Source organism: Medicago truncatula, chromosome 3, assembly GCF_003473485.1.
Source record: "Medicago truncatula cultivar Jemalong A17 chromosome 3, MtrunA17r5.0-ANR, whole genome shotgun sequence".
NCBI lineage: Eukaryota > Viridiplantae > Streptophyta > Magnoliopsida > Fabales > Fabaceae > Medicago > Medicago truncatula.
In genome coordinates, this window is record NC_053044.1 from 43,128,582 (window position 1) to 43,151,313 (window position 22,732).

At 34.1% G+C, this 22,732-nt stretch overlaps 2 protein-coding genes across 2 annotated transcripts; one reads left to right on the forward strand and one right to left on the reverse strand.

Moving 5' to 3' along the window:
• Window positions 1-419: 419 nt before the first annotated feature.
• LOC11417621 (protein DOWNSTREAM OF FLC) lies at window positions 420-1,566 on the reverse strand. The gene is made up of 2 exons (XM_003601936.4): window positions 1,265-1,566; window positions 420-1,013 (listed from the first exon to the last, which is right to left on the reverse strand). Exons 1-2 carry the CDS (start codon window positions 1,410-1,412, stop codon window positions 679-681), a joined length of 483 nt encoding a protein of 160 aa, XP_003601984.1. The 5' UTR covers window positions 1,413-1,566; the 3' UTR covers window positions 420-678.
• A 15,132-nt stretch (window positions 1,567-16,698) lies between these two features.
• Window positions 16,699-20,451, forward strand: LOC11422703 (inositol-3-phosphate synthase). Its single transcript, XM_003601939.4, has 10 exons — window positions 16,699-16,992; window positions 17,073-17,141; window positions 17,230-17,365; window positions 17,867-18,114; window positions 18,223-18,449; window positions 18,537-18,652; window positions 18,822-18,998; window positions 19,085-19,273; window positions 19,955-20,017; window positions 20,122-20,451. The coding sequence occupies exons 1-10, from the start codon at window positions 16,805-16,807 to the stop codon at window positions 20,239-20,241; spliced, it is 1,533 nt and encodes a 510-aa protein (XP_003601987.1). The 5' UTR covers window positions 16,699-16,804; the 3' UTR covers window positions 20,242-20,451.
• The last annotated feature ends 2,281 nt before the right edge of the window (window positions 20,452-22,732 follow it).

A 22,732-nucleotide genomic window follows, 5' to 3' on the forward strand; every position in this document is an offset into this window, starting at 1 on the left:
GTTGTTCGTTTATTCTTCTCGTGTTATTTTTAGCAGCACTGCTATAGCTCGCGAGGGATTTTGTCCCGACGGAATCATGACTCGTTTACAACCATATAATTTTGCTCCTACCACAATACAAGGGAGGGTATTTTTGTAATTAAGAAAAAATACATTTAGTTGAAATTAGCCCGTTGTGAGAATTTCGTTAGCTTATCTGTCACGATAACTAGCATTATTCTAATTTTAGTAAAACATAATTTCTCTTTTATTAATTTGGTTCTTAGAAAAAATATACAATCAAACAATACATGACTAAGTTGTAGCTAGTGATGAGGAAAAAGTCTAGTAAGTACGAGTCATACGACAAAAGACTACAAAGATATTTGATATGTATACATGAGGTGCATATTCAAACGCATCCACAACACCAATACAAATGAATCAACAAAAAAAGTAGTAGCTAGTAACTACCACGTTACGCTGTAAAACTTCAACAACAATACATCATTATAATCAATATATACCACAATTAAGTGGCTTAATTACTTAGAAGAAGAAAAAACTGATTTGTAAATAGTAACTAGAACTTAGTACCAACTATGATGTTCACAACAAATACTTAAACACTAGTAAATAAAACATGTCATAGTAATTAGTGAATAAAACATAACAAACAGAACAGATTATTGTTACTGATCAAACATCTGAATCAGACAAGTAATATTTAAGGAGTTGATGGCAATATTGAGGCAAGGGATCATCCTTGAAGTAACCCATAGCATTTGCATAGTGAAGATGGTTGAGGACACCATTTTTATAGTGAGTGAGCACAATGCTGGATCTGTTACGCCCAGGGTCAGGTGTATTACACGATGATATTGGGCTGCTAACAAGCACAGTTTTGCAAATATTGTCATGGTGGTCATTCTCAACCATTATGTTGTATGTTCCTGTGGAATCTGTCACTCCTTCCGTGTAGAAAACTTCGTCCATAGTCTTCCGGTCTTGGCACCTAATTCCCACCTTTGCACCTAATCAAGAATCGTCACAATAACATACACACATCAATCATAAGAAAACGTTAAATTAGAAATGATTTGATTCGTATATGCAAACGGTGCAAACCTTTTTACACTAAGGTGTAAAAAGTGATATGTTTAAAAACGTACACCTAATCAGGTGTAAAACATACACCTGATCATTAAAATGTTTGACTTCAATCGTAGACAGTGTAAAAACTTTTTACGCTAAGGTGTATAGAAAGTGATGTGTATATATGTACCTTGGATGTAAAATGTGGCGTTGGTTTCGAATCCAGCACGGCAAGTATCACAATAAACGCAACCTTTGATATGGAACATAGCTGTAGCAAGTAAAGGGAGGATAGAGATGAGGGAGAGGGCCATTAACAGCAACACAATTCTTGCCATGATGATTAGCAATGAATTTGGATACCAAGATGAATGAAAAAGAGAGAGGAGGAGAGAACTACTTGAGTTGAGACTTGAGGGAGGTTTGGCTAAATATATTTTTTAGTGCGCGCGTCTTGTGCGCCATAAAAAGTGAATCATGTCAACATTACTAGTGAAGTGAGATTAGTGCATTAAATTTCACATGCTCCTTCTTTCTTCGTGGCTTCCGTTTTTATCTATGATTTAGATTTGTTTAGGAGTTCGAGGTTTGAATTTGAAGGCTTACATTAGTTTTAGTTATATAATTATTCCTTTCTGTCACTATTATAAGTAAAAAATTATTTTTTAGGTTCATTGAATAAATGATGTATGTGGTCTATATTAATGGTCACATACAACACTCTTTCAATGAACCTAAAAAATAGTTTTTTATTTATAATAATGACCGGAGGGAGTAGATTTGAGATGCAGTCAATGAGATTTTTTATTAGAGATCTCAACGAAATTTGCATCTCATAGCCTATCAAACTACTATGAAGCACGGATATTGATAAGGACATCGGACACGATACGACACTGACACGTGGACACGGATAATAATTTAAAAAAATGTCATAGTTCAACATAATCATATGTGTTGGTGTCGACACGACACATATGTGTGACATCGGGACACGGTTAATACGAGAAATGTTTGTATTTCACAGCTGCCAATCAACCTCGCCTAGCACTCAAGAGACGGTATTTCATTTATTTTCATTAATTTAATAATATTATTAATGATAAACTTTTTTGATTTTTTTAAGCAGAGGTGATTGCTCTGTCACTAACAATGTTGATAGCTACGAACTGATTTGTGTGTGAAATATGTAACAAAGGATTTCAAGGGGGTAAGAATCATCAACTTTATAGAAGGGGTCATGATCTACCATGAAAATTGAGACAAAGGTAAGTTAGAGTAGACATATTTTTAGAAATCGTGGTTGAGCCTAATACAATCCCACAAAACCGTCTTGTGAGGTGAGGATTGCCTCCACTTTATAAACACATTGTCAGGTCATCATCTATCCGATGTGGGACTCTTAACACAGTCCCTCACGACCAGCATTATTGGGCTTGGTTCGTGGACATAAATGGTGGGTGGCCCGATAGCAGAAACCTGATGCATATGGTTTATGTTTGTCCTGAATCAACTTGTGTTCATCATGATCATCTAGAGCTTTAGGCGTTCATCATGTTTGTCTTGAACCAATTTGTTCGATCTTTCGTTAAACATGGATATTCCGGCATTATTGCTCCTCATACCATAATTAATTCTTTCCTCTAATTTAACGTTTCTCCTTTCTCTTGCCTCTACACTTCCGCTTCTCCCTTGAACCCGACCGCCGTGTTTTCTTTTGACCTTCACACTGGAAATTCTAGCACCTTCATCATTTAACCATTTAGATTATACACAACCTCCATTTCGATGTTGTTATGCCCTTAAATCAACACCCATTTTTTGGAATCATCATCGTTCTCCATCTCAATTCGGACAACAAATTTATTCTCTGTATGACCAATGTGGCCATACAAAGAACAGAACACCTCCAATTTCTCATACTTGAATTACAATGTGAACCATTCTCCTCTATTGATTTTGATTTGATGCCCAAACTTCAATGGTCTTCAGAGATCAATCTTAAATCCAAACCGCATATATTTCCTCTAGAGTCTACTCCTGTTATTATTTTCATACTCTAAAAATTCACCAATGTAGTTTAAGAACAGTTTTCCAACCTTCTCGAACATCATGCCTGTTGGTAAATTGCACCCAAAAATCCACATGAAATTACGGTATCTCCTTAATAGCAACCCCAATCTTCACTCTATCAACCACCAAGAAATGTTCTCAAAATTCCAAGGTCCTTCATTAAGCATTATCTTCATATCTAAAGGATGAGAAAATTGAACAAATATAGATTGACTTTGCCTCCTTATGTACCACCACTTCCTTGGCCTCCAAACCAGTGTGGACCTAATTTCCAATCGACTTTTAATATTTTATACTTTAGTGACCAAATTATCGATCATTATTTCAATCGATAAACATATTATAGTATTTTTTTTTTGAAACAACAAATTTTATTCGAGATAATGCAAGGACCATATACTCGCGGAAGAGGAAAAAAAGAATACAAATAGGTACCACATATATATGGAACACCCCAAAAACAACGCTGCATATTATAGTATTTCTAATTATTATTATTTTAAATTTTGGTGTGGCTATAACCACACCTTGCCATAACGTGGATCCGTCCGTGCTCTAAACCTCTGTCATCCTAATCTTCATAACATTACCACGTATAGAGTGATCATGTAAGAATCTCCCTACAAAATTGTAACTTAACAAATGTTGACCTAACTTTTCTTTATCTTCACCCTCAAATGTTATACCTCCCAAATTCACGTTTGCCATCATCACACAAGGTCGACGCTGGGAGCTATAAGAAAACAAGAGTTAAAAATCACTTTTGTTGAGAGCTTAGTCTACTCACAAACCCTAGTAGAGCCCTTTATCACTCTATTAACATGTGCTGATATTAATTTTTTTTATAAGAGAGTTATTTTTACATCCCACATTTTTTTTTAAAAAAAATCCGCATCTTTACAGATTTATCAATTCTAATGAAGAACAAAAACAATTTTTTTCACCCAGATAGACAGAAATGATTTTGAATATCATCGGAGGTGAAACAAACTAGAAAAATATCTCAATGTTTTTTTTTAAAAAATATGAGGTATTTTTCTTTACATAACACCACCGAAGTATTATATTTAAAAGGTTTCTCTTTACACATCTAGGATTGCTCACAAACACTTAAAAAACGATAGTTAACTATCGTTCACTATTCATCGATAGTTAAAAACCGAATTTTGCTCATTACCCAAATGGTTTCGCTCATTTTCAAAGTAAAAGACCATTTTACCCTTACGCAACTTAACACGCGCTAGTGCAAATTGGAACGTGACTTAAGTCACGCTGGTGCAAAATGAAACGAAACTTAAGTCACGTTACTTGACTTAAGTCACGCTAGTTCTGAATCTGGTAGAAAGCATGCACCAAAACCTACAATGAACAGCGTGAGTTAAGTCACGCTAGTTTTAACACTAGGGTGAGTTAACTAAAGCTGATGCTTCTGCTACGCACGCTGCAGACCAGACTGGCAGTGGCAGTAGCTGCTGCATTTGTTCCTTCATTCCCTGTTTAGTGAACATGCAATTATTCGATAATAATTTTTGTACAACCATTCATTGATTCAACCAGAACTCATAATTTAGAGAACGAATAATTTTAGACACACAATTTTAACGAAAAATAACATAAATGTCATAAATAAGCCCAACCGTGCAAATGTAAAAGTAGTACAACCAAAATGTCAAGAAAATACTACAAACATCCAAAAAGTCATAAAAAAAACACGTCATAAACTAAGACCCTACTGATGCTGCTCCTGCGGGCTATGACTCCTAGACCTCCTCCTCGGTACCTACTGATCGTCAAACACGCTATAATCGGTTCGGAGGCTCTCCAAGATGCTAAAGAAGAGTGGATTTAAAACCACCTCTGGAATCTGCATGGCATGCTCCACTCTACCTCTGATGTTGTTGATGACCTGCAATGGATCGGGAGGATGTCTGACCCACTCCTGGTCAACATGAATATCCTGGTACACAGGTCTCGGCACGACAATGTCAGGCTCTGGAGCAGGGTTGACGATGAGAGGATGGGATACACGGTAGAACCACCTAATGTACGCTCCTGAATGCTTCCAAGGCTCATCCTCCGGGACCTGACCACCCCGCTACTGTTGGGGAATGACATGCAGAGCAAACTCCAAGAAGGCAGCAGCCACATCTGCTGGGGCAAGAGGCATAACCGTAGTAGGAGGTTGGGGAACCCTCTAAACATGTTCGTACTGCCTCAGCACCCGCTCCGGCAAGTGACGCACCATCCTTTGTCTGTCGGCCATGATCCATCCGGAGTATCAGCACACGTCTTGAAAAGGCGTCATGTCTCGTCAATGCTCGTACGGTGTCCAGGTCACATGATAATGCTCCATCGAATCCAACAAGCCTCTGAAGTGGTCAGCATGTCTAAACCCCATTTGAGGTCTCCATCTACCCACAAACGGGTTATCCCGTTCGTAATCTTGATATCTCGACCTCGGCACCACATGTCTTAAGTGAGCTATAACCCATCCCTGTAAAAACAAGGAGACAAATCTATATCAGCACACGAGTGTCATACAAGAAACTATACATTTACGTTTAACTTTAAAAAAAAAAAAACTATATTACCATAAGCAAACTCATGTAACCACCAACTGAGCCAGCATTTGAGTCTGAGGTAAGATTCAACTGCTCATACAAGAAAACAAGTCCTATCGCACTCCATGGCCACGTGCCTATGTTAGCCAAATCCCGAATCACAAGCATCCACAGCAGACTAATGATTTTGTTGTTCTTGTTGGCAAAAAGGGTGTAGCTAACCAAGAGCAACAAGAACGCCTTGACAAAGGCGGGCCTAATACGACTCAACTCCTGCTCCTCCTCCTCTGATAAATCCTCCCCCAGCAAATGGTTACACCATCTTCAACAGGTACTCATAACGGTCTTTCAGGGCCGTGAAAGTGACAGAGGCACCAAAATCAGTCACCTGCCCAACCGTATCCTCCACCGGAAACAATAGGTGAGTGACCAGCAGATCTACAACATGGTCATGATCTAAATCCTCCTCGTGAATGAGCCTTCCAGCAACAGGGATGTCTAGGAGACAAGCCACATCATCCAGTGTGATGGTCATCTCCCCAACCGGCAGATGGAAGATGCTGGTCTCCTGATGCCATCTCTCAGCCATGGCACACACTAACCCGTGGGAGATGTTCTCGTACCCAGTTAGAAGGAGGGTCCTTAGACCCGATCTATCAACCGGTTCCCATAACCAAGGATTATCATCTACCGACAACGAAAGGGATAAGGCAGAAAGCTTCAGTTTCCTCCCGTGTGAAATGTTAGTCATCTTACGATCCACTTGCAACTGAGATAAAAAATAATAATTAAATATGTAAAATAAACATGAAAAAATAAACTATAAATAATCTAAGTAACATAAACTTGACATAATAATAAACTATATATATTCTACGTTAAAATAAATCAATTATACTTAAATATGTAAAATAAGCGTGACATATTCTACGTAGTTATACTTAAATTAAATAAACATAACGTATTCTACGTAAAATAAACTTCACATATAGTAAAATATCATTAAATTAAATAAAGCAAATTATACTTACTGTTTTATCGTTCCAAAGCTTGCATGCCACGTGTTTACCGAAGGCCGGCAAAAGAGACAACTCGTAAGGCCCCCTGGAAAGCCTCCATCCTCATCATCCTCCATAACAGGCTCTGCATGCTGTTGCTTAGGATGCTGCTGCTGAGGAGGCTCGACATATTGCTGCTCAGGTTGATACCCCTGGTGATACTCATATCCCTCCTGATACTGATAACCTGGCTGAAATCTAGGCTGCTCCTGATAAGCCTGCCCGTGATAATGTTGCTCATGTTGTTACTGTAGCGGGTCCACAATCTGGGATGCACCCGTCTGTGACGTCGATCCCCCCGTAGCATCAACAGTAGCAAGACTCGTGGCCCCCAGTCTCCCTCGACCAGCCGGAGGGTGTAGTGCTTGCTTCCCCCTCCGTGCACTACCAGTAGGGGCACGCCTCCCAGCCCTAAAATTGTCATCCTTCTCATGCTCAGACATATATGCACAAAAATCAAAAAATCTTTAACACATTTGCACATAATTTCGACAACAACACATGTGTCATCTTTAATAATACAACAACAACGCTATAATCAACAACAATGTCATTTGAATCCATAAACTACCACATTGCAGTCAAATTAACTATCATCAACATTAACAAACATAGCTCTAACTAATTACATCATTAACAATCCAAAAAAACAAAATAAATATCATTGAGACATTTCACCGAACACGTAGTGTGCATTTTTCAAACAACTGTGTAATCTGACATTTTCTAAACCCTAAACTACCACATTGTACCCTAAACAACATCTAAACAACAATTCCTAAGTTAAATCATCACTAGCAATCATAATCTTTAACATCCAAGACAATTTTTTAAAAACCTAAAAATGTTAATTTTCTACAAAAATTCGAAAATTTCAACCAAAATAATGCAAAGAAGTAGTATAACAATCACTTACTTGATATTGTGGACGAAATTTGGTTTGAATGGCGCAAGAATGGTGAAATTCGGATTTGGGGGTGAAATTTTCGTTTTTTGAAAAGTTGAAAAATGGAGGTTCTGTGTGGCTGATAACTGACTTAAGTCACGTTACCCTTATAACTAGCGCGTGTTAACTCACGCTACGAAAGTTAACATGTGTAGGGGTATTTTCGACTTTTACTTTGAGAATGAGCAATACTGTTTAAGTAATCAGCAGAATTCTTAAAAATCATTTATCTATTTTTAAATTAACCCGTGTAAAAAGTGATATATTTTGGCAGTTAAGTATAGGTGAAAAATATTTTCAATAATTCAAGATATATGTAAGCAATTGCTAAATACATAAAAAAAAAAAAAAAAAAAAAAAAAAAAAAAACTTCTTCTGTTTGCGTCTAGAAAACGCTTCCATTTTTTCAACCTATTAAATTACACGCAATTTCTAAAGGAGGCTGAGCTTTTTGCTTTATTGGCCCCTTTTAAGTCTGTGGTTCATAAAATTATGTTTGCTACAAATGGTCAAAAAAGAAGAGGAGAGCATCAAATGCATCAGCATCATAAGTAATTTTGTGGTGGATAACGATACAACACCATTTCATACATTCTTTTTCAAATAAAATGTTGGGCGCATCCATAAATCTAGAGCAATCTCGTGTTTTATGTGATCAAATAAATAGGTAAGAGGTATTCCGATTTCAGCAAAGTTTTTAATGGAAAAATGTATAACTTCCAACAAAGTGTGATTTTACCATAAATAAATTTAAGGTGTGTATTACAAGAAAGAAACATGCTAAAGTGCACGACATATTTTGTCCTCACTAGTGTACGAATGTGTTGCCAACTTGCCATTATGCTTGGCCATTCAATTACTTTCTCTCTTAATTTTAATTTGATCCAAAAATGCCAATTTCACACTTGCGTGCCACTCTCTTAATTTTTTTCGGGTTCAATTCTCTTTAATTGATGTGGGATAATTCTATTATTTTACACAAACACATGATATTATGTTCTACGAGTCTATTTCACTATTTGAAAATACCCAAACACTATTATAATAGATAATTTATCACATATGAGTTTATATGATTAAAGTAGGAGTTTGTTTAATATAAATGGCCTAAAAGTGGATCCTTACTCTTTTGAAGTAGGGTTTTTTTGGTAATAGTTTACTTTTCTCTCACAATTTTATAACATTTGTTTTAATGAGCATACAATAATTTTTCGAGATATTAATTCAAGTAATGTTTGTGCATATAGCATATTTTCCTTCATTCTCAGTCTCATTGTCTTGATTGAAAATATTTATAAGTTTAATGGCTATACATTGGAGTACATTTTATTTTCATTCGTCCACTCTGAGGCACCTCCCATTTCAAGAGCTGCATGTCCCTGGGATTATGACTGTCACAGGCATGCACATCATTAGAGTGTAACTATGATGCCGCTAGCCGAGCAAAAAAAATGTTTGAGTGAGCCACCAAAATAAACTATAATACACATATATATATTTTTTAAATAAGACTTATACACAAAATAAACTATCAAAAAATTAAATTATATACCTTAAAAAGTTAAAATAATTATCTACGCGTTTTAAGTGACTTAAAATGGTGATGCTAAAATGCATTGAGATAATAAGGTGAACCGCAAGTTAATTTTATTTAAAAATAAATGATATGTTAATAATTTTCCTATAAAAGATTAACCTTTTTTGGTGGGGTGGTTTGTGGCCCACACAAACCCTAAAGGAGCTCCGCCACTGCTAAACGCGATTACCAAGTAGTGAATAAAAAAGGATTCAAAAATGACTTAATAATCTTTTAACTACTATTTTGAATGAAAATTATTTCTTTTTTGTTGAATCAATATATGTCAAACATACCTCCTCAATTTTACAAATACAATTGGATTGTTGAGTTAAAATTGAATCAATCCCTTTAAATACAAACTTATATTTTATTACTTAAGGACAATTTAATACATTTGCTAAATGATACATCAGTATCCATTATATTTATTTATAATGAGGACAGTTTACTTAACGAACTTAGATTTCTCATTATAATCTATCTATATATCTGCTTTGCTATTTGAAAATAAATCCAAACATTGCACCAAATTAAAATGTTACTACTATGGCTAAATATACCAAAAGAAAGCAAACTACAAAACATTGAAGAGAAATCAACAAAGTTGAGATTATTGTTCCGAGCTAGATTGATCCAAATAAGAAGAAAGATTGATCCATACGTCAGTGGCCAAACATGAAGAAAATGTATTTTTATAGAAAAAAAAATTCCAATTATACATCTGATTAGTGCATTTGGATAGTTAAGTAACATTTTAGTGTTAATGGTATTTGACAAATAAAAAAAGGGTAAAAGTTTGGAGATTCGAAGGCATAGTAATTCCAGATAGAGAAGATCCAAAGGGTGGGGAAGGGAGTAGGGACCACCTGTGAAGAGGAACATGCATGATTTACTGTTACAGGACACAAATGGAAATTTTTATTTGACACTTGTATGCTTCTTACTTAATTTGACCATCCAAAAAGCCACAACACCACAAAACCTTTATCTAGTCACTAACTTGTCATTTGTCATAGCCATTTGCATTATGCATATCACATGATTCTGAACGCCATGTCCTTTTTAGTTATATCCATTATTTAATTCACTAATAAATGATCAAATTGCACTTAACTTTTTTATTTTTATTTTTTTTTTATTTTTCTAAAAGAGTGATTATATTCCTTAAGTATCATGAAAGAATTAAAAAGGGTGGTTATGGGAGGGCCAGCTAATTTCTTTAGCTCTTTTGATTTGAATGGCTGGACGCACCAATCGGGGTTCTTGTTTACAATTATTAGTTGCGTAATACACATGCTAATTTCACAAAGTAGTATTTATTTTTTGATAGAACAAAGTAGTAATTGTTTAATATAATATAATATTTTTTTAAGAGAAAATTGTTACGATAATAATTTACAAGTATACCATTTGCTTCAATTTGTTTCTTAACTTATTCTAACCAATACGCATTCACAATGTACTTTTATATTAAAGACCCAAACACTGCACACAAGACATTCATTAACGATCACATGATCATGATCAAACGTTGAAAAGAAGATTCATACATTTGATAAACATTCTCTTCAACATTTTTTGTTATTTCTTGTTAATGATTTCAAAGAATAATAGAGTACTTCTTCATCCAGAAGCAATGCTACTGCCCAACAGAAGAGGATCAAATTCCACATTCCGAGTTGAAGATTACAAGTCACTAACATTCATTGTGTTTCATGGATCCCAACGGCTTAAGAATAATACATACAATATTGAACGGTAAAACAAAATTATTATATTTTTCACTAAAATGAAACCCTTTTTTTAGGGACACTAAAATGAACCCGTTTTTTGTTTTTGGAGTAACTAAAATGAAACTTATTAGTATGTGAATGAGAGAGTATAAATCACACTTAGCCTTTGTTTGGTAGAAGAGAAATGTTGAAGAGAGAGATATCAAAGAGAGAAATAGCAGAGAAACAAACATTTTCTCTTGTTTGGCACACACATGAAAGAGAGAAGAGAGAGACAAATCAGAGGCGGGACCCACATGTTTTTTTGTTCTCTCCATGGCAGCGAAGAAAGGCATGAGAAAGTGCTGGTTTTCTTATTTTTACCATTCTGCCCTTTAACTTGTACCTATGCTTTGTTATTATATTACGTGTCTTTTCTTCTTTCTTTCTTGGGTTCATTAATTAATATTAATAAACTATTAATTATTTTATTGATTAAATAAAATTAAGTAAAAATAAAATAAATTCAGTTTAATAATTGAGGTATTTCAATTAATTAATTGAATTAAAATAAAAATAAAATAATTTGGGGAGAGGATTTTTCTCAAGGACATTTTTGTACTTTCAAAAATAATCAACACTTCTCTCTTCTCTATTTCTCTTTCCTCTCACTTGTATCAAACAATACCTCAAATCTACTCTATTTCTCACCTCTTTCTCTCTTTTTATTTTCTTCTCACAACCAAACATACCCTTACACTGTATTTTGGACCAATAATATATAAGTGGCCCATGGTGAAGGTCCTACTTGGCATTTCATCTGGTTGTTCTGTTCACCTAGACCGAGTCAATCTTCACAACTTTATCATCAAAATCATACAACGTGGCACGTACGTGACAATTGTCCACACTGAATAAACTAGTAAACCAGTAACATTTGAGCGTGCACATACGCGCTAGTACTCAAGATTCCAATAACTCATCGAATTTTCCCGAATCTGTGTTACAAGTGCCACGCATGCAACTGTTTGGTCCCATTCAAAATTGTCCTTTTCTTCTTCCTCGCTAACAAACGAAATCCAAACACCATTCCAGCATAAGCACTTGGCTTCTCGTGTTATTGCCACGAATCATTGTGTTCTCACACTCTAGAAACAGTAATCAGTATGTTCTTAATCCTTCAACTCTTCACCATACATGCCTCCTCATGTAACTTAAACCATCCAATTAATCGATAATGACTTCATAGATAATTTAAGTTTAGTTAGTTAGATTTTCATTAATATCCCCTTGTGTTGCACAAAACAATTCTGAAGAGACTAATGGAAAATAAGATCAAATGTATAAAGTTGTACATTTACAAATGACTTAAAATAAATTGAAGCACATTTATATGAGATGATAATAGATTTCTTTCAGCTTAATCAAGTTAAGTTCAAATTCACTCATGAGTCAGTTTGTTGCAAATAAAAAAAAATGATTTTGACGTTTAATAATGTAGAGATATTATAAATAAATAAAAACATAATCTATTTTATATTTATTTATCGTAATGAAAATCATTTTTAAAAAAATAATAATAATTAGAGATCATTTGCTATAGGCTTTTTAAGAAAAAAATCATTTTTTTCTAAAAGTATTGCTTCAATTTATTACGGTTTTTTTTTTTTACAGAAAAATTTAATCTGAAAAAATCTATGAAAAACTTCAAATTAAAAATAACTTCTAAAAAGTAGATTTTTTTCTTTCTATGGAACAGAAAATAAGTATCAAAGCGTTGATGTAGTTTGGTAAAAAAAAAAATCATCTAATAAGTTGTATACAAACAAACACAAAGAGTTCGTTTGAATTAGCTCATAAGCATTTGTATGACTGATTGGTAAATTAATTAAAAGAGCTTATCACAATTTGATAAGCTGCTTATTTTATGTTTTAATAAGTTCTTACTATATGCTTATCATTGGGTTTACGCAGAACTTTTCTAAAAAATGCCGTCTTTGCCAACATGACTTTTCTTTCTTTCTTTTCTTTCTTTTCAAATGGACACGATTGTATTAACCAATTTCAACACATTTATCCTTTTCATTTTAAAACAAACTTTTTCTTTTGAGCAAATACAAGACTATTGCATTTCATTCATAATCAAAGAGTATAAAATAAGAGATACATTATGGAAAATATAGCGGCTAAGATGAGATAAGACAACTTTAATAATATTATGAGTAAACTTATTTGCTTGCCTCTAAACAAACGACGCTAGTTAACAAAAGACTCTTACTTTGGGTTACAAGATCTTCAAATTCAATGAGCATTAGGGAACTAGTGACTTGCTATCGGTTTCAAATATAACACCATGCATACTATTGGATATTTTCATTTTAATATATTACAAGAATTCAATGGATTCCGCTTCAAGAACGGTAGTGAAGAAGTGTAAGTAATCTGATTTACCAATTAATGATCGTCGTGTTGATTCTCTAAAACACATACCATATCCGAGGATGGAATTGTTATTGAAAGTAGCAGCATCTACGTTACACTATATCATACATGTCAGATGCTTTTTCCATGAGGAGGTGTGATTTGAATTGTGAGCCAAATTTTTTGCTTTTCGCTTGTAACTCAATTCATGGAGGACGTCGTGAGCACATGTAACAATCAAGATGGGAAGAAGTATAAGTGGATTCCTAAAGCTTTGTGTTGCGACTCTTCAACAAACTCCGTAAGGTTATGACAGTTGAGAGCCTCAGCTGGTTTGGTAGCCTATCAAATAATTTAAACAACATGACAATAAGGTTATTTGCCACATGGAACAACTCTGTAATTATGTTGTTGATGTCAATTCTATCCTAACAAGCAACAACCTTGGAGATACAAAGCAGGTGTGCATGTGTGTTATTCCAAGAGATCAACGAGACACATGTATCGATACAATGGATGCTACACATGGTTAGGTTGGATAACGTCGAAAAACATTCATGTGTTATGCACCAAAGGGAGGAACAAACTCGAGGTAGGACTTTTAAGTTCCAAATGAGCTTCCAAGAAGTGGACTCATGTACGAGGTCTAAGCAAATTCGGCATGTTGACTTTATCGTATACGAGCCATTAGTTTTTGCTTTTCAGATACATGAATCTTCTCTTGGACAAGTGTAAGGAGGTATGGCGAGAATAAAAACACCGCCCAAATGATTGTATATAGAATGCACAATAGTGTGATTCCATGAAATCGAACCCATATTTATCAAGTGACTAACCGTTAGGTTCTCGTGGTGAAGCGATGGAGGAGTGGAAGGCTTCATAGAGAGGAGGTTTTGCAACCAAGGCATGTTTCACACATTAATTTTAGAGCCGTCACCAATCTTCCATATATGACCCAAAATAAGTCATTGTTGAGTACTCCAAAGACTCCTCCAAGTGTAGATTGGATATGACCAAGAGTGGCATTTGAGAAATCCCTTCGCTAGAAGTATTTGGCTTTGAGTACACGAGTAAGTAACGAAGAAGAGTTTGACAAGAGTTTCCAACTTTGCTTATCAAACATAGATAGGTTGAAAGCTTGCATATCACGACAACCTAGGCCTCCAACATATTTGTGAAGTGTGTGTTTATCCCATCACATCCAATTGATTCCACAACGACCGTTCTTTTTAGAGTTCCAATAAAAAAGAGTTCATTATTCTTTGAATTTCCTCACAAAGAGAGGTAGGGAGGAGGAATGCGCCCATGCAATATGAGTAAGTAACGAGGAAGAGTTTGACAAGAGTTTCCAACTTTGCTTACCAAACATAGATAGGTTGAAAGCTTGCATATCACGACAACCTAGGCCTCCAACATATTTGTGAAGTGTGTGTTTATCCCATCACATCCAATTGATTCCACAACGACCGTTCGTTTTAGAGTTCCAATAAAAAAGAGTTCATTATTCTTTGAATTTCCTCACAAAGAGAGGTAGGGAGGAGGAATGCGCCCATGCAATATGGGGAAATTGCTTGAACTACTGATTTGATCAAAACTTCCTTTTTATCATGAGAAAGTGATCGAGCACTCCAAGATTGACATCTTTTCCAAATTATATTCTTTAAATATGAGAAAACTATTTTCTTGTTGGGACCTACCATATAAGGGAGGCTTAATTATTTATCGTTTTTGATGGTATCTGAGACACCAGGAGAAGTTGATGTGGCGGTGATGGCACCTAATGAAGTGTTAACAGTAAAAGCAATAAAAAATTCGCGTCGAGTGAAGATAAAGTGGGTTGGCTTGAAGGAGGCCTATTTTTGGAGTAATAAGGCTAATGCGGTCCCCGAAATGACGTGATATTCTACAAAAGTGAGCGCAAAACCCATCGTAACAAGTATAGATTCCAGGTAAAACTAACTGGCACTATGAAGAGCTTTTGATATATCGAGTTTCATAGCAACTTTTTTCCGTTCTGTTTGCAGCGCAAATTGTGAAGGGTTTTGAAAGTCATTAATGCATTGTCCATGATGGAGCGTAAATGGACAAAGACCGCCTGCTCAGGAGAAATCCATTTGTTAACCAGAGGTCAGAGGTGATTAGCAAGAAATAGGCCTTTAATTTGTTTGGATTCCACTATATAAAAGAGATTTCTGTTCCAATATTACTTACATCTTTTTTTTTTTGGTAAGATATTACTTACACCTTTGATACTTATTTCTCTTTCTCATCTAAAAATTAGTTTTTGCAAATATACTTTTAGTGTTTGTTTGTTACGTATAAAAAAAATTGTGATTTTTAAATTTAATGTTTTATAGATTCTATTAAAAAAAAAAGAAGCAAAATCAATTTTGTGTTCATTGATCGTAATAAAAATCATTTAGTTTGTTGGATACAACTATATAAAATTATTATTTTTGTTACGAAAAACTTTTATTTTAAATTTTCTCTCATTAAAAAAATACTCTTAACAACTTTTTATTTAAATTTGTTTATAAAATTTCTTTTTGTTTTTTTTTTTTTAAAAGTTGTAGCAAACATATGCAATATTCTTAAAAATGATCTTTTTTCACTAAAAAAGTTATGAACATGTTACTATAGATTAAAAAAGAAAAAGAATTTTGAAATTTAATAATTTAAAAATTATTTTATAGAGATTTTTTTAGAAAGTAGAATTTATCTTGTGGTAATTTATTGTAATAAAAATAACTTAAAAAAAATATACTTTAGTTCATTCGAATAAGTGGAGTGTTATTTGAACAACTATTTGATTGACAACTTTTGGGACAACCATAATTTACAAAGAAAAAATTGATATTTGCACGAAAACCAAAGCAATAGAGAGATAAAGTAAAAAGTAATGTGAGTATGAGAGAGAAAGTTGTTACAAAAATTATCACAAAATGGATGTTCAAATATCATTTCTTTTTGAATAATTCTTTCCATCATTTAATGCTTATTTTCTCTCCCCTTTCCTTTGAATTGCTCTCTTTTTTTTTTTAAAGTTACTCTAAACTGCTTTTCATTTCGAAGACATTGTCAAATTTTTTAATTTCAATTTTCTTAAAACGCTAACAAACAAGTACAGCACTCTAAAAGTGATTATTATTTTAAAAAATGATTATTTTTTCTTACAAAATTATAACAACCTCACTCAATATAAGCCACGTGACAAGCACAGTGGCAACTTCAGTTATGTTTTTTCTATATATAGGAGCATCTTCATCTCCATTTCGGATCATCGATCGCAATTCTTTTACAGAGAAAGAAAGAAACAGAATCTTCCTTTTCATTTCTTTCTTCTCTAAAATCCTTCATTCTTTTCTTTCCTCTTCACAAAAATGTTTATCGAGAATTTCAAAGTCGAGAGTCCCAATGTTAAGTACACTGAAACTGAGATTCAATCCGTTTACAATTACGAAACCACTGAACTTGTTCATGAAAATCGTAATGGCACTTATCAGTGGATTGTTAAACCTAAAACTGTTAAATATGAATTTAAAACCGATATTCATGTCCCTAAATTGGGGTTAGTATCCTAATTTCATTCATAATCTCTGTTAAGTTTTTTTTGTTATTTTTTAATTTTATGTTGGTTTGATTTGTTAGGGTAATGCTTGTGGGATGGGGTGGAAACAACGGTTCAACCCTTACCGGTGGTGTTATTGCTAACAGAGAGTTAGTTTTCTTAATTCTTGATTTGTTTTTTTTTTAATTGTGATTAATCGGAATTTTATGGTTAATTAATTTTGATTATGATTTTCAGGGGAATTTCATGGGCCACGAAAGATAAGATTCAACAAGCCAATTACTTTGGATCCTTGACTCAAGCTTCAGCTATTCGAGTTGGATCTTTTCAAGGAGAGGAAATTCATGCTCCTTTCAAGAGCCTCCTTCCAATGGTAAATATTTCTCAAACCCCTTTTGTTTTAATTCATTTGTTTAATTGAAAGTTATAATTTTTATATGTTATTATGGTTAAATTAAAATGAAGCAGCTATTTTTGGTTCTGGGTTATATTATTGTTTAAATATACTAGTATATGATGATAATGATATGATGAAATAAAATAAGAATTGAAAGAGCCATTGCATGTCACATATAATGATATGATGATGAAATAAAATAAGAATCGAAAGAACCATTGCATGTCACATTAAATTGAATATGACTAATGGGATTTCAACAGGTCTAATTTGAGGTGTAAAAAATGATAAATTTTAGTGTTGTTTTCCATATTATTTTATTTATCATGTTATTATCAGTTTAAGCATGCTATAAGGAGTGATGATATATATAAGTGACGTGACATTTTTATTTTTTTTTAAATAATTTGGAGTCCAAGATGATTTGAGTTAAGGATTGATGAAATTGACCGAAAATTCGATGAAAACTATATGCAGGTCAACCCCGATGACATTGTTTTTGGTGGATGGGATATCAGTGACATGAACCTTGCTGATGCCATGGCTAGGGCCAGGGTTTTTGACATTGATTTGCAAAAGCAATTGAGGCCTTATATGGAATCCATGGTTCCACTTCCCGGTATCTATGACCCGGATTTCATTGCTGCTAATCAAGGAGAACGTGCGAATAACGTTATCAAGGGTACAAAGAGAGAACAAATCAACCAAATCATCAAAGACATTAAGTATGTTTCATGTTAATCTACATGCTTCTTGGTTTATGTTGCTATACTTGTACTTTTAACCAGCTTAACATTTGCTGAATATATGTTCCTATGTTGACATGAATTCAGGGAATTTAAGGAAGCAAACAAAGTTGACAGGGTTGTTGTACTCTGGACTGCCAACACAGAGAGGTACAGTAACTTAGTTGTAGGACTCAATGACACCATGGAGAACCTTTTTGCTGCTGTGGACAGAAATGAGTCTGAGATTTCACCTTCCACCCTGTTTGCCATTGCTTGTGTTATGGAGAATGTTCCTTTCATCAATGGAAGTCCTCAGAACACTTTTGTTCCAGGTTTGTTTCTTCTCTTTATTTTCCCTCTAAACCTGTCACTTGATTATTTTTGTTCATAGCTGTTAACTTTTCTTTTATTATCATCAGGGCTTATTGATCTTGCCATCAAGAACAACTGTTTGATTGGTGGTGATGATTTCAAAAGTGGTCAGACCAAAATGAAATCTGTTTTGGTGGATTTCCTTGTAGGAGCTGGTATCAAGGTACATTATATTCTTCATATTATTAATGTTATATTATGTGTTTCCAGTTTTACTTTAATGTATGTAAGACAATATATTATATGTTGTTCTGTATTTTTAATGTATGAATTATGCTAATTTAATTTTGCAACAAGAAAAGGATTTTAAGAGTTTTGTGAATAATTGACAGCCAACATCAATAGTGAGTTACAATCATCTTGGAAACAATGATGGTATGAACCTCTCAGCCCCACAAACCTTCCGCTCCAAGGAAATTTCCAAGAGCAACGTTGTTGACGATATGGTCAACAGCAATGCCATCCTCTATGCACCTGGCGAACATCCTGATCATGTTGTAGTCATTAAGGTAAATTTTATTTCACAAACTTTTCTATGATTTTATACTGCAACCTTTTCAGGTCTTTTACTCTCTTCACTTTGGTGCCTTTGCAGTATGTGCCTTATGTTGGTGACAGCAAGAGAGCTATGGATGAGTACACTTCGGAAATTTTCATGGGTGGGAAGAACACTATTGTGTTGCACAACACATGTGAGGACTCCCTTTTGGCTGCTCCTATTATCTTGGACTTGGTTCTTCTTGCTGAGCTTAGCACTAGAATTCAGTTTAAATCTGAAGCTGAGGTAAAGAACTCATTCCCTAGTTTATGTTGCAAAAGGACTCATTCTCTGTTCTGAGATTACAGTCCAGAGATTGTTATAAATGAATTTTTGTTTCTATCACAAACCTTCTGACACCTGAAATGAGAGTTCTTTGATTCTTTCTCCATTACAATATTTGTATCAAATGACTTAAAACTGTGCAACTTGCTCAATGGTTATGGACCAAAGGCTGTCTCCTTAATACTATAATTCCACCTGCTTTTAAAGAGTATGGTGTTGATTCTTGCAATGATTATTTATCACCAAGTTACACAATGACATGCAAATAACATCTAAAGCATTAAAGCTTTTTTTTGGAATTACTACTGTTTAGCCATTTGTTATTGTTCATAATCATGAGTTTAGTTTCCTTCACAACGTAAGTTCATAACCTTCCTAAAGCTGCACGATTATGTTGCTCTGAATTAATGTTTAGGCTAATTGTGTATATAACTTTTGTTTCATGTCTTTGGTTTACTTAATATTAATTATATCTCCAATATGTTATTCTCAAGTTTCAATTCAGATTTGAAAAGAAAAAACATTCTTCTTAATCCATTTGCATTTCGTGTCATTTTGCATGCAATGCTAATTAATTTCATTCTTTGATTGTTACTAGTCCTTGTATTATTTCTGAAGTTAACTATGTTGTGGTTCTTGCAGAACAAGTTCCACACCTTCCACCCTGTTGCTACCATCCTCAGTTATCTGACCAAGGCTCCTCTGGTGAGTTAATTCTACTTGATTCAATGATTGAGTACATATACACATAGAAATTCAGTTTCAAGAGACAAATCCAGTTATTATAATGTAATATTATTATCGTGCAGGTTCCACCGGGCACACCAGTGGTGAATGCATTGTCAAAGCAGCGAGCAATGCTTGAAAACATCATGAGAGCTTGTGTTGGATTGGCTCCAGAGAACAACATGATCCTCGAGTACAAGTGAACGAGGAGATAGAACCATAGTTGTTGGAACTTTCTAGTTTCTAGCTGAATCAGAAAACTTGCTACTGTCCTTTTTATTTTATTTTATTTTATTTTCCATTTGGTTTGCTGATGTTTTCACTAGTATAATATTTGATAGTCTTTGCTCCCACGTGCTTTAGAGCAGGGCTTAGCTTGTTTTTGGGTACATGAAAATATAAATATTTATCTACTTGTGCTCAATTGGTGTTTATTGCTTTTACCTTATGATACTTTTAAGAGGCAAGACCAACATAATATGGTATCTAACCTTTAATTTAACAACCTCGTTACATCCGTGAAAAAAAACCTGTTCACTTTTCAAAATCAACATAAATATTATTGTAAAGAAGTACAAAGGGTATCCCAACACAAGATAGCAACAAAGATCACATTATAAACAATCAAAACAGCATATATTTCTGAATAACAACTACACACCAATCAGACAAAGTTAACCCAACTTTTTTACTAGTTCTTGGATTCTTGCTATGAACCAATTTCAAGACACCAGCTTTACCTTTGCCATAAACACACTACAATCTGCTAACTAACTAGAAATATGACATTGTTTCTCATTAACCAAATAGACTACAATACAACCGACCACCAAATATTTCACGGCTATCCCTTTGAGAACATGTTAAATACCGTGACTATGGAAGATACCTTTGAGAATCTAATCCAATGGTGGAACATTGTTAACAATATATACAACATAGACACCGGCATGTTTAATATTTGAGAAAATGACATAATTAAGTATAATTGCATGTGTTGGTGTGAAATATTAATAATTGTCGGACACCATACATGTCTTCTATAAGTTAACATTGTATTTTATTTAGCGCTTCAAACATGCTGGCAGTGGCGGAGGCTTGTATGGGCTGAGGTGGGCCATGGCCCACCACCAAAAAAAGTGAAATTACAAAAATACCTCAGCTTATTTTATTATTTTCAACTGGCTCACCCAGCATTCTCAGCCTTTTCCCCTTCCTCTGTTACACCTTACACTCCTTCTTTCTCCCTCTTTCAAAACGCGACCTAACAAATCCATTAGCTTCAACCTAAATCATAGTGTCACCGTCGATTCTCATCGATTTCCCACCGCGAGACTGCCAGCGCCGACCACTCACTCCGGCACTCCCTTCTCTCTTTTAGAGAATATCAAACAAAACCCCTTTTTCTTGTTCAGTCTTTGTTTTTCCAATCTAAATGGAAAGGTAATTGCTTGACTATTGTTGATTTTCTTTTTGATTTTAGAATTTAAAGGTGTTTGTTTGTTGCTGTTTTCTGCTAAGATTGGTTGTTGTTTGATATTGTTGATTGATGATTGCTACTGTTACTAAGTTTGAATGTTAATTAATTTTCATGTTTATTGTTCTTGTTTGTTGATTGTTGGTACTGGTAATTGAATTTAGAAACTGCAATGTTATTTTGGTTATAGAGAAATTAGTATTTTGTACTAGCATTAGCAATGTTATTTTGTTCATATTTTTTTTGTTATGCCATCATGCCATGCGTACAGTAGCAATGCTATGAAGGTTACATATGAAAAATCATGATATAGGTGCTTCAATTGTGGTTCATGTGTTTGAGCTATAAAGGATGGGTTTTGTTACTTATATTCTTGGTAAATGTGTTCATTTGCAATGAATATGTTCTAATCGTTTCCAGTTAAACTTTTGAAGCATCAACCATCAATGATTTTTCTTTCTGGTGTTTTTCTAAAATCCCTTTGTAATGAGAATGTGTGTTACAGTCCTGTGTAAACTTGTTTCTTAAATATGTATAGCTCTGAATTAATATTTTGCTTACTTTATTTATGTTATATTGATAAAGTTATCAAGATTAGGTTGAGAAATAAGATGGGAAGTGAGTTTTTAAATGATAGCATGACGGTTTATATCGAAAGGGAAATTAGTGCAAATATTAGTTCTGAGTTAGTTATTGATAATTTAAAGTTAGTTGGATCGCATAATGACTTATTTTAATTTTCTAAGGTATGTAGTTTACTTTTTGATGAAACTTTATGTTTAGCGTTTATTACAACTGAAAAGTTTATGTTTATATATTAGAGTATATTTTGTTAGCCCACCCTCGATATTTTTTCTAGCTCCCCGACCGCATGCTGGTATTGTTATTCATGGAAGTAATTACGTGTGTGTATTCCTTTAACTCTTGATTAGAGCTACTCTAATTAGCTGCATTAAAATTGTTACAAATTTTGTGAGATTTAATACTTATCAAGGATTGCTCAAAAAAAAAAAAAAAACTTATCAAGGTATCAACTTATTTTGTGGTTTTTCAGAAGAAGAAAAAGAGGTATCAACATTAAAGCAGTTATTATCAGTGAAATTTAGCCAACGTCCTACCAACGACATATAATTGGTTTACTTTTTTGTGTGACGGGTACAATAATTAGTTATGAGACCCTACAGCGGGGTCTTCCATTGTTTCACATCACTAGTCAT

Coding starts and splice junctions, on each gene's coding strand:
- LOC11417621 (XM_003601936.4), bottom strand. CDS start 1,412: ATGGCAAGAATTGTGTTGCTGTTAATGGCCCTCTCCCTCATCTCTATC. Junction 1,014..1,264: donor CGCCACATTTTACATCCAAG/GTACATATATAC, acceptor ATTCTTGATTAG/GTGCAAAGGTGGGAATTAGG.
- LOC11422703 (XM_003601939.4), top strand. CDS start 16,805: ATGTTTATCGAGAATTTCAAAGTCGAGAGTCCCAATGTTAAGTACACT. Junction 17,366..17,866: donor TCAAGAGCCTCCTTCCAATG/GTAAATATTTCT, acceptor AACTATATGCAG/GTCAACCCCGATGACATTGT. Junction 18,115..18,222: donor CAAATCATCAAAGACATTAA/GTATGTTTCATG, acceptor ACATGAATTCAG/GGAATTTAAGGAAGCAAACA.